General features: G+C 48.3%; 8 protein-coding genes across 8 annotated transcripts; 3 read left to right on the forward strand and 5 right to left on the reverse strand.

The window, feature by feature from the left end:
- Positions 1-4: 4 nt before the first annotated feature.
- ASPWEDRAFT_118499 (threonine/serine exporter family protein) lies at positions 5-2,011 on the forward strand (the record flags this gene model as incomplete). The annotated part of the gene is made up of 3 exons (XM_040828830.1): positions 5-309; positions 358-501; positions 595-2,011. 3 exons carry the CDS (start codon positions 5-7, stop codon positions 2,009-2,011), a joined length of 1,866 nt encoding a protein of 621 aa, XP_040684952.1.
- Positions 2,012-2,080: 69 nt separating this feature from the next.
- On the reverse strand, positions 2,081-3,928 carry ASPWEDRAFT_31934 (carotenoid oxygenase family protein; the record flags this gene model as incomplete). The annotated part of the gene is made up of 3 exons (XM_040833596.1): positions 2,081-3,193; positions 3,237-3,867; positions 3,912-3,928. The coding sequence occupies 3 exons, from the start codon at positions 3,926-3,928 to the stop codon at positions 2,081-2,083; spliced, it is 1,761 nt and encodes a 586-aa protein (XP_040684953.1).
- Positions 3,929-4,129: 201 nt separating this feature from the next.
- On the forward strand, positions 4,130-6,333 carry ASPWEDRAFT_689586 (uncharacterized protein). Its single transcript, XM_040838998.1, has 5 exons — positions 4,130-4,341; positions 4,386-4,485; positions 4,530-4,882; positions 4,926-5,429; positions 5,482-6,333. Exons 1-5 carry the CDS (start codon positions 4,319-4,321, stop codon positions 6,266-6,268), a joined length of 1,767 nt encoding a protein of 588 aa, XP_040684954.1. The 5' UTR covers positions 4,130-4,318; the 3' UTR covers positions 6,269-6,333.
- A 71-nt stretch (positions 6,334-6,404) lies between these two features.
- On the reverse strand, positions 6,405-8,148 carry ASPWEDRAFT_176365 (phytoene desaturase family protein; the record flags this gene model as incomplete). Its single annotated transcript, XM_040831493.1, has 4 exons — positions 6,405-7,334; positions 7,377-7,910; positions 7,957-8,078; positions 8,124-8,148. The coding sequence occupies 4 exons, from the start codon at positions 8,146-8,148 to the stop codon at positions 6,405-6,407; spliced, it is 1,611 nt and encodes a 536-aa protein (XP_040684955.1).
- Positions 8,115-9,336, reverse strand: ASPWEDRAFT_45235 (uncharacterized protein). Its single transcript, XM_040836474.1, has 4 exons — positions 9,242-9,336; positions 8,946-9,194; positions 8,740-8,892; positions 8,115-8,671 (listed from the first exon to the last, which is right to left on the reverse strand). The coding sequence occupies exons 1-4, from the start codon at positions 9,292-9,294 to the stop codon at positions 8,401-8,403; spliced, it is 726 nt and encodes a 241-aa protein (XP_040684956.1). The 5' UTR covers positions 9,295-9,336; the 3' UTR covers positions 8,115-8,400.
- A 545-nt stretch (positions 9,337-9,881) lies between these two features.
- On the forward strand, positions 9,882-10,970 carry ASPWEDRAFT_176367 (uncharacterized protein; the record flags this gene model as incomplete). Its single annotated transcript, XM_040831494.1, has 2 exons — positions 9,882-10,813; positions 10,859-10,970. The coding sequence occupies 2 exons, from the start codon at positions 9,882-9,884 to the stop codon at positions 10,968-10,970; spliced, it is 1,044 nt and encodes a 347-aa protein (XP_040684957.1).
- Positions 10,971-10,995: 25 nt separating this feature from the next.
- ASPWEDRAFT_176368 (uncharacterized protein) lies at positions 10,996-11,896 on the reverse strand (the record flags this gene model as incomplete). The annotated part of the gene is made up of 3 exons (XM_040831495.1): positions 10,996-11,412; positions 11,463-11,605; positions 11,650-11,896. The coding sequence occupies 3 exons, from the start codon at positions 11,894-11,896 to the stop codon at positions 10,996-10,998; spliced, it is 807 nt and encodes a 268-aa protein (XP_040684958.1).
- Positions 11,897-12,896: 1,000 nt separating this feature from the next.
- On the reverse strand, positions 12,897-13,854 carry ASPWEDRAFT_45238 (uncharacterized protein). The gene is made up of 2 exons (XM_040836475.1): positions 13,408-13,854; positions 12,897-13,348 (listed from the first exon to the last, which is right to left on the reverse strand). The coding sequence occupies exons 1-2, from the start codon at positions 13,772-13,774 to the stop codon at positions 13,089-13,091; spliced, it is 627 nt and encodes a 208-aa protein (XP_040684959.1). The 5' UTR covers positions 13,775-13,854; the 3' UTR covers positions 12,897-13,088.
- Positions 13,855-15,851: the final 1,997 nt, after the last annotated feature.

The following is a 15,851-nucleotide window of genomic DNA, read 5'->3' on the forward strand; positions in this document are numbered from 1 at the left end:
TTCGATGAGCCTGGGCGAGGGATGGAGAAACGCGGGCCAGAGTGTTCGACGCGCGGCGGCGCGTGTGCACGAACAGTTCGATCGCACGCCGGAGGGAGCAGAGGCGCTGGATTCCGCCATGCATCCGGAATTGTACGGTGCCACTGAGGATATCCAGATGGCCAATATGGTGGTGGACGAGGAAACGCTGCGGGAAAGGAATCAAACACAATTTCAAGTCGCTGTCAGCACGGAGGCCGAACGGTTGGTTCAGCATATGGGGTTGGGGGAAGGGAATCTTCGGAGACGAGAGACTACCCACAATTTGTCGTTGTGCGAGAATGAAAATGGGACAAATGGGCATGCAGAGGAGACGAGTAATAAGCCGCCGCCAGGGGGTGTTTTATCGCAGCTGCTGAAGAACTATGCCGCCCATCCAGCACATTCCAGCAAGAGCAGTATCTCCACAACAGCCTCTGACACCGATACACCTGCACCGAAGAAGAAACCAAAAACCAAATGGTATGCTAATAAACCAGAACATACAACCACATCATCCTTGCTGCAAGCATCGATGAATATGAGTCGGATCGGGATGCCTGCTGGGCCAGTGAGTGAACCGCCAAAGCCGCCACTGAGCGAGAAGAAGAAAAAGCACAAACGGAAATCAACAAAGGTGCAGCTGACCGTCCATATTGCCGCGATTCTGACTCGTCAGCAATATATCATGCGACTGTGTCGAGCATTGATGGCATACGGTGCCCCGACCCACCGACTAGAAGAGTACATGCAGATGACTGCCAATGTGCTTGAAGTCAATGGGCAATTCCTCTATCTCCCCGGCTGCATGATCATGTCCTTTGACGATCCATTGACACACACGGCGGAGGTGAAATTAATCCGGACGATCCAAGGGCTGGACCTAGGCCGTCTGGCAGAAACACATAATATTTACAAGAACGTGGTGCATGATCTTGTCGATGTAGAGCAATCCATCCAGGACCTGGACGCGCTTCTGAAACGGGATCGCCGGTACAAACAGAAGTGGCTGCTGGTACTTCTCTCCGGACTGGCAAGTGTGGCTGTCGGTCCGTGGGCGTTTGATGCCCGGCCAATTGATATGCCAATCATTTTTATTCTCGGCTGCATTCTCGGAGTTATGCAGCATGTAGTGGCGCCCAGGTCGGCTCTCTATTCCAACGTCTTGGAAGTCAGTATCGCCATGCTCAACTCCTTCCTGGCTCGTGGCTTCGGAAGCATCCGGGTGAATGGAGAGACTGTTTTCTGTTTCCCAGCCATGGCCCAATCGTCCATTGCTCTGATCCTTCCCGGGTTCTCCGTTCTTTGCAGCAGTTTGGAGCTACAGTCTCATCAGATAATCGCGGGTTCGATTCGACTGGTCTACACCATCATCTACTCACTGTTCCTGGGATACGGTGTCACAGTGGGTACGGTCATCTACGGTCTCCTCGACCGCGGTGCCACCAAGGAATCGAAATGCTCCCAAGACAGTCTGAAAGTCTACGGCAACGAATACATCCAGCATTTTATCTTCGTGGCAGTTTACTGCTTCTTCGCTGCCGTCATCAACCAAGCCAAATGGAAACAAATTCCCATGATGGTGACCATGGGCACGGCAGGCTACGTGACCAATTACTTTAGCACCAAGAAACTCGGGTCGACTTCGCCGGTTGCAAACACTGTCGGCGCCTTCACCATCGGCCTCTTTGCCAATTTGTACAGTCGACTATGGCATGGTCACGCAGCTGCTGCGATCATCCCGGGTATGTTCACTTTGGTTTCGTCGGGACTGGCTTCGAGTGGCTCCATCATGTCTGGATTGTCGTATGCGGAGGCAGTCAGAAACAACACTGTCAATGATGACACTTCGACCACGTCTGTACAGAACTCTCTGACTGGTCTGGGGTACACCATGATTCAGACATCGATTGGTATCACAGTTGGTCTATTCATCGCCGCGTTGATTGTGTATCCGCGGGGCAAGCAGCGGAGTGGTCTTTTTAATCTATAAGCAATATATCAACATTGGATAATGAACACGCACATGAATTCATTGCACACCCCATTCAACCGTAAGTGCTTAAATAGACCGAAACCTCTCAACAGGTCTCTGCTTGATGATCTCATCCTCTGAAAACCAATTCCCATGCATACCATACGGTACTCGCTGGGGAAGGACAATCCTCGCCACGACATCCTTCATCTCTCTCGCATCGATTACCCACAGCTCACTCCGAGCATCAGCCGGCGCACACTCATCAGCATCAAGCTGCGCCTCATCAAACACAAACGTTAACAAGAAGCCATCATCTTCTGACGCCGCAGCACGACGAGGCACAAACGAACACTCCTGCGCGTACCACCCATGCGGCATTCTGAAGACCCGAATCGGATCAGTAGGGTTCGTAGAATCCAATATCTCCGCCATGGATCGCGTATCCACGCATCCTGTAACCGGCAAAGGAGGAGTATCAGCGGCTTGAGAGAGTAACTGCGCCACGTCAACCTTGACCAGACAGTCGATTTTCACCCCTGCCCCGAGTGCCTGGCCGAACGTCCCAGACGCCGTAGAACAGCCGTATACGTAACGCGCTTCACTCATAGAAAGGTGATTGGGGACGTGCGGAAATTCGAAAGGGATAGCTGCTAGTGCCCATTGCTGCGATATGATGTGCCGATTCATATCGAACTGGTAGTAATATAGTCGACATTCGCCAGTGTCATCGTCATTAAGTGGTGGTTTGATATTGCCTGCTTGGAAGATCAAGCCGGCGCTCTTCATCCGACAGACGAGGGTGTTCACGGTGCTACACTCCTTGATGGGCGATGATTCGTCCCAGGAATTAACGCCATGGAAGATAACGCATGCTTCTGTTTCAAACCAGTGTATTTGTTCAGGAGAGTACCGAGGGAAGACGCCGAAGCGAGTCTTACCATGTCGGTTGTATTCGACGACGGGCTTGTTGTATGCTATGTTAAATGGGTCCAGGGAGAGGGGGATGTCGAAGATGATGGTGTGTTGTTTTGAGACACCAAAGTCATGCATCATTTTTGGCGATGTCATCCCTGGGACAGGGATATTGAGCATTTTCTTTATTGAGTTTCCACCGGGTATGATGGAGTATTGCACAAATGGCTTGATAAAGGTTGAATGGAAGAGAATGAGTTCCCCGGTTTGCAGATCGACGCGAGGCTGGTATGTCAGTATCTCTCTCTGTAAATGAAGCTATACTCACATGGCCAGTTGTCCACTCTTTCAAAAATCCAGATAGCCCGGATCCTCCATACCCATCTTGAAATGTCTTTTTATCTCCCTCACCCTCCGATTGCCATCCATCAAACCATCCCACTGTACGAAGCTGAGGCAGAAACATCCTCATCGGCGGCCCACTCTCGCACGTCGCCAACACCCGTCCATCATGGTGCACAATATGCGTATTAGCAACACTGATCTTTCTAATTGGCATTGACAAAAACGACCACAGAACAAGCACCACTGTTCTGAGCACCGCATACATAATCCTCAACACACTCGACGCAGGATCAACCAGCGTCGCAATACTAGGCAGAATGGGAGCCCCCAGACGACCTCTCTTGGCAGATGCTTCTCGAAGCACATCCGTGATGACATATTGATTCACATACTCTGGCGATACTCCGGCTTTACCCCGTCGAAAAAAGACACCGCTGAGCATCCCATCGCCGTCGAACCAGTGTTCTGCGCGGTTGGCATCTTGGTCCATGAGGGGGTTGCTGCCGTTGCGGATGTATTGGCCCCCGAGGAGTTCCTGGGGAATAGAGCCGTGGTATTCACATGGTGTGAGAGAGTGCTGTTTGCGGACGGGGACAAAGTTGCCTGTTTGGAAGCTGATATCTTCAGTTTTCGTCCCTTATTTGGATGGGTTCCTTACGGATGTGTTGTTGGCATTATGTTGGTAGACAAGGGGAGCTGGACGATGCGTTTATCTTCATGGGTAGCATATTGGATTAATGCAATACAATGAAAGCGGAATGGATTGTGGACAAATAATTTATTAGTGTGTACTCCTGTGGCTGCTATCCACTTGCCTGCATCGTGATCCACCGACTATTGAAAGAAGGCAGTCATGCATGAAGAGATCCAATCTTTCTCATAAATAGTCTCCACCATTATCTCGTTTGAGGATCGACGCGAGACAAGGTTGAGATACGCCGATCGCTGGTTACACCGTGTCCGTGGCAATAACACGAGCCGATCGACCTGCCATCCTGCTATTTATTTCTTTCGATCATCCGGACATAACAGCAGTGCATTAATACTGCTTGATTCAAACTGAAAATGGGCCTTGACTATCTGCTGGTGTAAGTTCGCATATAATAAATCATACTCGATGCTAACTCCCCAGCCACGCCAAATACAACATCCCACTCTCCGTGGTGATGACCAGTGCCTACTGGCCTTTTTTCACAAAGATAGACCGATACAGAATATGGACTCTTGTAACGGTATGCTCCCTTGCGACTGTTGTGAAACATGCTGACATTCCGAGATCGCCGTCGTCTCAACTATACCCTGGGACTCGTATCTTATCGTGAATAGCATCTGGACATACCCACCCGATGCAGTCATCGGACCAACACTATGGTCTATTCCACTAGAAGAGGTCTTTTTCTTCATCATCCAGACGTATAACACGAGTCTGCTATATATCATGTTGACGAAGCGACTCGTCCTGCCCATGTATCTCGGTGTGCCAAAGTGTTTGAATACAAAGCGGAATATAGGCACTTTGACAATACTTACGGGTTCCTGCTTGGGGATAGCTGGTATATACTATGGGGAGAAATATACATACATAGGTCTCATTCTGGCCTGGGTATGTCCGTTTATGCTGCTTCAATGGTATGTGTGTGGCATCATAGTTGGATACTGCTAATGTATACAGGGTCATCGCCTACCGATTCATGCTTCAGCTTCCACGAAGAGAGATTCTGGTCTGTATCTTCCTACCAACCTTCTATCTGTGGGCCGTGGATACCATCGCATTAGGCAATGGAACTTGGGTTATTGAAGATGACACAAAGTTAAACATTCAGCTGTGGGGGCGATTGGATATAGAGTATGTTTCACCTTCTCTAATAAATACCGCTAATGAGAGCAGAGAGGCACTCTTCTTCCTAGTCACCAACGTAATGATCATCCTGGGACAGATGGCCATCGATAACGCAGTTGCGCTGGCTACGTATAAAGTGGCTATTTCGGAATTGGCATCTTTCCCCTCATTTGGTGAGCTGATAGCATTGTATATCCGAGAGAGAAGCGCAAAGGTCGATGAGGATTTCGTTGATGGACTGAGTGATGCTGTACAGCGACTCGCACAGAAGAGTCAGAGTATGTACATGGGCAGTGCCATGTTCCAGGGACAGCTTCGGATTGATTTGATCTTCTTGTAAGTGTAGCCTGGCTGCACTGCTATTGATACTTTATATTGACCAGAATAGGTATTCATTCTGCCGCGTGATGGACGATCTGGTGGATGAAGCACCGAATCGGGAGACGGCAAACCGCACCATTCGGGAATGCAATGTCTTGTTGAAGAAAAGGTTCTGTGGTGATATCTCGAAAGAAAAACATACAGAGCCTTCGCTCGTGGCTGCCATTCAGCATCTTCCTATAAACAGACTATCCATCGAGCCATTGCAAGGCCTCTTGGAAGGATTCGAAACCGATCTCAACTTCGATGCCGAAAGAGACGAATTCCCCATATCAACTGAAGAAGATCTAGAGAAATATGCCTTCCACGTCGCAGGAACAGTTGCAGAATCCATGGTCCAGTTGATCCTCAGCAACATACACACCTCGCTTCAGGATGAAGCCGACAAAGACAGGATTATAAGAGCAGCAACTAAAATGGGACAGGCATTGCAATACGTGAATATCGTGCGTGATGTTGCTCGTGATGCAGAGATCAACCGAGTATACATACCCACAACCTGGCTGAAAGAGGCAGGAATGACGCCTTCGCATGTTATTGCTCATCCTACTGATCCAAGACTACATTCTCTGAAGATGAGGTTGCTGGATAAGGCAGATGAATGCCACGATTCAACGGAAATGGTTATTAGGGAGCTACCCCGCGAGGTTCAAGGACCAATTCGAGTGACTGTGGAAGGATATATGGAGATTGGCAAGATGCTGCGTGAGACAGGTGCGACAGTGGGAACTGAGAAGCCAAAGGTGTCGCTGTGGAGGAGATTGAGGGTTGCGTATAGAGCAGTGTCTGCGTAGAGAAGCTATATCCTGCAGAATATTATTAGGATTGCGTTGTCTTAACTTAAGTCTACCGTGGTCGCAGTAAGGGTCATAACCTTCATTGAACATAACATGGTAACATACTTTATAGCATAATAGAAGATGGTATATGTCAAATAGAATCAGTCAAAGAACCAACAGACAGAAAAGCCCACAATGGAACCAACGATGCAACTGCGACCAATAAAGATAATATCGTCCATATAGAAGCCCCTTTTGTATCCCTTCTCATCCAGTCTGCAATTACCTGCTCACTCACCAACTTCCCACCGGCAAGACACACCGGGACGCCGGTACCAGGATGCGTACTCGCTCCTACAAAGTACAGCCCATCAATATTCGGATGTTTGCTTTTCGGTCGAAAGCTTAGCACATTGAAGAATGAATGCGATAGACCTAAAATAGCACCCCGGTCGAGATTGAATTTGTCTTTCCAGCTGAACGGTGTCTCGACGTATTCGTGTACCAGACTCTCGCGTAGTCCACTGGCTCCAGTTCGTGTTTCTATAATGTTGAAGGCTGTTTCTCTTGCTTTGGCGACAAGGATTTCATAGTCGTCCGAATTTGAGTCGTTGGTTATATGGCCCGTAGGAACTAAGACGACAACGGCATCTTTCCCTTCTGGCGCAGCAGTGGGATCAATCCGACTAGGCACGTTGACATAAAACGACGGTTCATCTGGCAGTTGATGGTCTTTGAAAATGGAATCAAAACTTTCCTGGTATTCATCCGCGAGGAAGATATTGTGCGGTTGTAATTCCGGAATCACCCGATCGAAAGACCAGAAAAACGAGACGCTACTGCAGGATGCAGGGCGGGCCTGCAGACGACGTGCCTCTTTAGACGAGGGAAGGAGGTTATTGTATGCGTAGACCAGATCGGCGTTGACGATGACTACGTCTGCATGAAGCCTCTCGCCGGATGACAAGATAACACCGGTGGCTGTGCGATTATCCTCTGACAGAATGATGGACGAGACAGGCGAATTGAGACGGTAGTGGACTCCGAAGCGTTGTCCAACATTGGCCAGGCATTCCAATACCTGTTCCTGTCAGCCATGACTCTATTCAGATGGTAAACATACCTTTTGAAAGCCGCCTGTTGGATACCAAATGCCATCCGCGAATTCCGTATATTGAAGCAGCGAATAGGTCCCTGGCGCTTCATACGGATTCATTCCCAGATACATACTGGCAAAAGTGAAGACTCTGCGTATCTTTTCCGAATGGAAATACCGACTGGCGCGAGTGTAGATGCTCTCGAACGGATGCATCGTGAAGACAGACTGCATAAAGCCGAGCCGCAGCATACTGAAGAGACTGGGGAAATTGCGTCGCAGAACGTGGATCAAGGACAGCTCGTAATGCCGTCTTGACTCCTGCATGAATGCAAGGAACTGATTGAATCCATCCCTTCCCTCATAGCGTTCAATTTGAGGTTTTAGTCTGGCAATATCGGTGGAAAGATCGAGTTTGTCATTGTCCGCAAACCAAATTCGGTAATTAGGCTCTGATTTCAACAGCTCAACACCTTCTGCTTCTAAAGATGTCCCTAGATCTGTAAAGGCTTCGTGGAAGATCTCTGGCATGAGTAAAAGTGATGGGCCTTGGTCGAATCGCTGGTATTGTTAGTGACGGTGTTTCTATAAACCGCAACAAACTCACATAGCCATTGTCCCTGATGAGAGAGCATCGCCCCCCGATGAATCCGTTCTTCTCAACGACAGTGACTTGGAAGCCCTGTTTTGCCAGACGAGCAGCAGTGGCAATGCCACCGGTTCCAGCGCCTGATACCTTAGTTTAATGTACTTTTTATTTATGGTCAGACATACCAACAACGATAGCTGTAGGTGCCATGGTAAAATAATACTGTTAATTGAGTATTCTTGCCTGCAACGCATACTTATATCTAATACTCACGAGCTAGCAGGTTATGCACACATCCAAATGCCACGACCTGTCCCTCACCGTCGATTGATCCGCTCTCCTAGTCTGCAGATCTGCAACTTAGCGGCAGTGCTGTCCCACAGATGCCCCAGATTGGGAAGCATATACGGAAGTCAAATTCAGCTCGGCTGCAACGATGAAAAAATCTATCTTGATATCCATCTACACAGATGCAGCCCAGACCACAAGCCCATTAAACCCAATTCCGAATAGATCCGCAAGCCCATACAGCAGCCCCTCTACGTCGACACTAACCACATTGCCCCCCTCGCTGAGTCCCCATACGACGCCATACATCAGAAACAGACTCATACAGAAAACGGCACAGACCAGGTATCGTCCTCGGCGGGTGGGGTGTTTGCCGGAAATGTGCTGGTATCCAGTCCGCATAACCAAATACGTGACCCCCGCCCAGGGAACGGCGCCATAACCGCTGGAGACGAACAGTCAGCTGGTGTGCGAATGAAATGAAGTGGAGTGGATAACAATGGGTGGACCTACAAATATGCCCACTTGAACGAGGTTGGGATGAGAGCGCTAACGAGGCCAGTGATGATGACAAGAAGAGACATGACCACTTCCATGGTGATCAACTGGGGCGACAGGTCGGTGAGCATGGATAGCATGACGGTTGACAGCGGAGTCACCACAGCCCTAGCACTAAATCAGTATGTGTTGCGCATAATAAGTATGGATGATAGAATCACCAGAAAATATACCGCACCCAAAACACCTGCCGGGTTGGAGGAGCCTCAAGACGATGATCGCGCGGAAACTCGACTTGGACTGCGGTCCAGCCCATATTGGCGCCCATGGCAAAGTATGCCAGGCATGCTATGTAGCACGATAGTGCAGAGAGAAAGTAGAGCACTCGGACGAGATGCTTGCGACTTGCCAGTCCTGCAGCGAAGAAGGCGATAGCAGCGACATTGAAAATGCCCGTTGCGGCCCAGTAACTGCGACAGTCAGTCGGAATCAGTGTCAAACAGGCTCCGTTACGTACAAATTGGTGCCCCAATTCGTCAGATGTAAATCTGCCGAGGCCATTTGGGCCATTATCTCTCGTTTCACTGCCATGATCGAGTGTCAAAGATGGCAGTCATCGCATTGGCAAATGCAAAATATGAATTACGGATTATAACCACTGCCAAGTTCAGCTGGGGAAATGAAATGTAGCGGTGAACTGCGTAAATGCCAAATATTCGCCATCTTGCAGATCCTCGATCGTCTAGATCCACTCTGAGGCTATTCAGCCGGCCCAATCGCCACTGTACCCACTATAGAGTGTTCACTAGTTTGATCCAAAGGGTTCGTTTAATCCAGGCTGTCAACATGCGGTGTGCCCGTGGCTTTAATATACGCAACTTTATTTGCAGAATCATTGTCGATGGGGCTTAGTCTCCGATCCACTTGAATAGCTTCATATGCAAGGAGAAGGGTTGAACAGCAAAATACGAGACTTTGGAGATACCCACTTTCTTTAGTGTCTAGCTTGTCTCAGCCCATCATAGATAGTGGGTTGAAAAAAGTAATCTTGAGATAGAGTTACATAATACCTTTCAAGCATGAACCCATCTGTCCGAGTATTCATCTAATCTACACCATCTACACAGGCAGCTACTCAATACTAAGAACTAACCAAGATGACCCCATCACCGTTTCACATGCTGCAGTTCAGCCTCTTCAATCGCTCCACCCTCAGTCTCGATCCAGATGGCCCGATTCCTTTTACGTACCGCATCCTTACATCAAAAGGGCTCACATCGGACGATATTGACTTGGCACAACTCCAAGGCAAATCCATTCTCATCACCGGCGCAAGTGGTGGAATTGGTTTAGAATGCGCCAGGATCCTCGCCCGAGTAGGTTGCCGCTTGATTCTCACAGCGAGAAATGCACCCCGAGCACAAGAGATGCTGGATAAAATCCAAGAAGCAGGAATGCAGTCAGACGGAAAGACCACGCTTGAGTCGATGATCGTTGATTGCGAATCGTTTGAATCACTGCGCATGTTCAGTGCTGAAATAGGGAAACGGTCACACTTGGACATGGCGATATTGAATGCTGGGGTATATCGAACTGAATATAACAGTCTGGAGAATGGATGGGAGGAGTCTATCCAGGTCAACTTCCTCAGCAGCTATGTTCTCTCCCTTCTGTTACTTCCTCTGCTATCACGGGCTCCACAGCCAGGACGTCTCTTGCTCGTGTCATCAGAAGCTCATGCCTGGGCAAACCCCAAGGAAAGCAACCTTCCTGATCTACTAGAAAACCTCAATACACCAGAGAAATACATGTGCCAGGAGCGATACTACATCACAAAGCTACTAGTCGTGCTCTGGGCCCAGGAACTAGCCCAGCGAGTCGACTCAGACAAAGTGCTGGTATCCAGCGTCTCTCCCGGATGGTGTCAAACGACACTTTTTCGAGATTTCAACCAGCAGGGAATTGCATACTGGTTTGAAGGACTGTTTAGTCGAACGCCAGTGGATGGAGCTTATGAGTATTGCAATGCGTTGGTGAAAATGGAGGCTGCCAATGCTGGGCGTTTCTTTGCGTATGGCAGGATTTATCCGTATGTCTCTAATATCATATTGATGAACTGGACTAACGAATATAGACCATCACGAGCAACTCAATCGGAGATTGCCAGGGACATCCGTTCGACCATGTATGACGATATGCTGGATATTCTGCCCGAGAGCATCGTGTCAATGCTCCCTACTTTATGAACAACTACCCAAGGCATTGGGACAATCAATCCTTCTTTTCATGTTCCACCGTCTCAAACGACATATCTAAATCCCTAACCCAGAACCACATCCCATCCCTCTTCAGCTCCGGAAAGTCAGATCCATTTCCGAGACGTCCACCGGCCTTCATCATCCCTCCCCAACCAGACATCCCAACACGGGTTGTCTTCCATTCACCATCATGCGAACCCACCCGGCCATCTTCCCTCCAATTCTCGCTTTCCGGGAGGGGGGGGATGACAATGTCGAGGCAGAGGGGAATATATGAAGTGGATAGTGGCAGAAATGGGCGAGATAGCAAAGACATTGGCTTTAGGTCGAGAGAGATGAAAGGATTATCTGTGTTATCAGGGAGAGAGACCTCGATGCGTTTGTATGGGGGGAATTTGGTGTCTGATGGGTGGAATTTGAAGCTGGCGAGCTGGATACCAATTAGCCAGTGTATGAGAAGTGAATATAGTTGAGTCACACCTGCTTTGGAATATTCCAGTTTCTGCGCCCGTTGTAAACCGAGTCCACCGAGGAAACATAGATGTTGGTTATCCTCTCTCGCTTTTTGCCAGTCGCAGGGACTTTGAAATATCCAGGAGCCCAGAGAACCTCGTCGTATGGTCCTATTCTGTCAGTTGCAATCTGCCTTGTTTTATATAATACTCACCAACAGGCGACTGTGTATATCGCACAAACATGCACAGCCCAAAACCGCCAGCAAACTCCCCACTAATCTCAGGGTCCGCGACACTCGAATTCGCCTCTAAACGGCCATACGTCCCTGGCGACAGGCCCTTTGAAGCTGACATCAAAGCGACGGAAAAGAAAGCCTCGCCTTTCGTGCCTAACCATGGTGCGGGTACTGCGGGGATTTCCCTGGTGAGCTGTTTGGCCTGGTTTTGGATATCGCCCATGTTTAGATAAATGAGATGGATGGATTGTCGGTATAAGAATGATGAGAAGTTGAAGCAAGGATGGGCAGTTGACGATCATCGCCGACTATGGAAGTGCATGTGATGATCGATAGTGTCGACTCAGTGAGATGCATCCGATGGAGAACATTGTTACACAGCAGTTGACCACCCCACTGATGAGTGGAATTGCAACCATCTTGATTCAGAGATCCAATTGGGATAAATCGACGATCTGGACCGATCCGTTCCGTCTAACGATGATATGTGGCAGCATCCATGGCCTGGAACAAGATTCCGTTTGTGTTTGATTTGGTGATATCTGTAGACTAATTATGCAAGTATAACTGGTCATATCTTCACACCTAGCAATGTCGTGCTAGTAGAATGGTTGGTGTGCAATGTTTTTGTTGATCCATTTTACTACCCCATCTTCGTGTACAGGGACTTTATCCATTAGCTGAGATGATAGAACCACTATTGTACACTGTATCCGATTATTTTACCTAGATTGCCCATGGCACAGGGTAGTTGAGTCTATCTGACTCAGATGAGGGATTAGACATTGTGAGAGAAGGTTGTGGGGAACAAATAAACAAAGATGGAACGCAGCATTCCGATTGGCCCAGACCGATCTAAGATGGGGCTGGATAACCTTATTATCGGCATTTCCCATGTTTAAGGCAGTTTGTACCGCCTGAACAACCGAAGCCGTCCTTGGATTGTTATTTATAAACACTGGAAGATACAACAACACTTTTATGCTATAAGACATGAAGGTACTGTCGGGTGGAAGTCCTACTTTGGGTATAATAAGGAACGGGATGTTGACTACTTCATTAATACTATCAGTGGTTATATTGGTTTATATACTAACTGTGACTGTGCTCCAGAGTTGAAAAATTGAACACTCAATCAGGGTAAGATGGATAATGATGGGGGATGTTGTTTATGGGAGACTGCTGTTGTTGATTTCGAGCTGATAATATTTGGCTACTTTACGCGTAAATCCGTTTTATTTTTCTGTGAATAGACAACTGTAGAATATCATTTATATGGGTGAATCTGAGGTCAAATATCTTCAATGGTATCACAGATTTCTATGGACATGGAGATGGAGAGAAAGATGAGTATGTGAACATCCATCATTCCCGACTATATACTATTCCCCAAGTCTCTCTTATAAAGACATAGCTTACTGAGTGTACTGGCAAGCGTTGGGGTTCTTAGCCTGTTCAACACGGGCAGCAATGCCCACACAGCCCTTGTTGTAGCCAGGAGTGTTGGTGCCAGCGCTGGCCCAGATGCTGTAGGCACCGTCGATGCTGTTGGGGCAGGCGATGAGGTTCTTTCCAGCGAACTGGAGATGGTTGTTGGCGTCGATAGCCCATCCCTGGCGCTCGGAGTTCCTGGGGGTGGGCTGGGCGCCGGTGGTGTAGCCGATCTTGCCCTGGCCTATACAGATTGAATTAGACTCTGATTCTCTTGATAAAATGAAGTAGGTGGATGCTTACCCATGCCGGAACGGTCAACGTAGAACTCCTGGGTGGGGAAGTCGGTCTTGTAGAGGAAGAGAGCACCGTCCTGGATGTAGAAAGTGGCCGACTGCTCCTGGGGACGAGCGCAGCTGGCGTTCTGCGACTTCAGGCCGGCAAAGAGGCTGCCCTTGGCGGCGTTCCAGGCGGCGTACTGGACGGCATCACCGGAGTGGATGGAGAGGACGTTGAAGGGCTTCTGGCCGAGGGGAGCAGCAGAGGCAGAGGCGGAAGGAGCAGTGGAGGGGACGGCGGAGGAGGGAATGGCCGAGCTGCTGGAGGCAGAGGGGAGAGCAGCAGCAGTGGCAGCGGCCGAGGCGGCGAGGACGAAGTTCTTGAGCTGCATGATGACAGAGTTGGAAAGAGATAGAGTTGGAATGAGTAGTTGGTGTTGAAGATGGTTGTGGATGATGAAGTGATGGGAGGGTGGGAATGGGTCTTTTATAATGACTGACTGATATCATAATCAAATAATGAATATCAATAGAGAATAAGAAGAATCAGGAGAATCAATAATCTTCAGGGTCTGACCCACTCTGGAGAAACACCCAGAAACAGTTAGTGCCCCGGCCCACATCACCCCCAATGCTTATTACTTTAACTCTGCCATGATATGTATTAGACATCAAAAACATTATGATAGATCATTCATACACGAATAGCTACAATAGAACATAACCATCTATCACGCTACAGCTGTTGAATACACAATGATTCATTAAGAACACTCGAATCCAATGGAACCAGGCTCCATTTATCCGAGACACGGCACTGATCTGTCACCCGATGGGCACCCCTGATTGGCTTTGATTCGCATTATATTTAGACGGAGAAACAATGTGGAGTTGGGCCGTTGGAATCCTTGGAAAAAGCGCCGATCGTTGCTGTTGCAGATCTCTGGCCTTGTGGCCACATTTCACAGCCACCTGTCGACTAAGAATAGCTGCCGTTTCAATCTGATACCATCATTGATTGTGTCTTGCCGTTATTGAGACATGTTGAGGTTGTGATGTCAAATATCAACATACAATATCTGGAAATAGCATTGCCAGCAGGGTTCTGAGTGGCTTGATTGAAAGTGGCAAAATTATACGGATTGCGAGGATGCACGACAAACTCAATTTCACTAAAATGGCCCAAGAATGAAGACGGAGATGATGGGGGCCTGGCCATCTGGCAATCAAGTGATGGTCTTGCAGTGTGACAGGTGTGACGTCTCAATCCTATCCAATGACTTGGTGTCCATCATGTGTCCAAATGGCCATCAGATGCGGTTGTTACTTCCGTTGCCATAATAGGAGACGACGGATGAAAGGACCAAGTATCAGACCCGTGAGGCTTATGTGGGTGTTTTGCGGCTTGTGGGTGATTTGCTGTGCTCTGTCGGGGATGACGCTGGTGTCTAGTTGATTTATGAAAGCGCATAAGGCGGAATGAGGATATCAGTATTGAAAATTATATACACAATCGGATATTAACGAATGGGTAAAGGATGGCCTGCAGACGTGGTTGCTCTTTCCATTGCTATGTGGATAGGTTTCTTGATAATCCCATCGGTAGTGATAAATCCTTTTTACTATTAGCGAAAGCGAAGAGGATACCCATGCATGGCATACATACTGACTCGTAAAAGTACAGAATTGTCATTCTCGTCTTGCTGATGCTACACCAGTGGAGGCTGATGGATGTGAAAAAGTGCAATTATTCTGCCAAAGCCGGGGGATTCGTTACAGTCGTAAAAGTCATGATTCGTGCCTCCAATAAAGAACAATCAAGTATTGCGGGAAGGGTTGTAGAAAATAAGAGGCAATAGTTCAGACAGCACGGATTGTATGTGTTTGTTCTTGGAGGTGCGGAGGCTTGAAGTGTACATTTTGAGTTTGGAGAACATGTTCGAGACTTAATGCCTAGTAATAATGTTGTCTCTGGTGATTTGCTTATAACATATTTATCACGGCGATTCTTCAGAGATATATAAATCTACCGTTGAGATGGTTGATGCCTGAGGTTTAGAGCATGCTGCCTGTTGTGCATACCAAGGGGCTGATGCCTTGCGATATCCCACACTGCCTAATCAGTGGAATGCAATCTGCATTATATCCACAAACACACTCTACTAAATCAAGCTCAGAAAATCCCCTGATCAAGGCCCGACGATATAAGCCTTTGTAGCCCCCTTCAACCTCCCCAAATGCACCATCCCCCCATCACCACCACAATCCGGGCATCCCCGATAATACAAAACCTCACCCGTATTCATATAGCCAAAATACTTCAACTCCCTTAGCACATCCTCCAGACAACTCTGCCACCGACCACACTGCCGACAATACCAGCCCTCGCCTTCCAGACGAGTGGCAGAGATGGTGGATGTGTCTTGTGATGGGAATTCGTTGGGCGGGCTTATACACGCGCTCTGCGAT

Source organism: Aspergillus wentii (assembly GCF_001890725.1).
Source record: "Aspergillus wentii DTO 134E9 unplaced genomic scaffold ASPWEscaffold_8, whole genome shotgun sequence".
NCBI classification, from domain to species: Eukaryota; Fungi; Ascomycota; class Eurotiomycetes; order Eurotiales; family Aspergillaceae; genus Aspergillus; species Aspergillus wentii.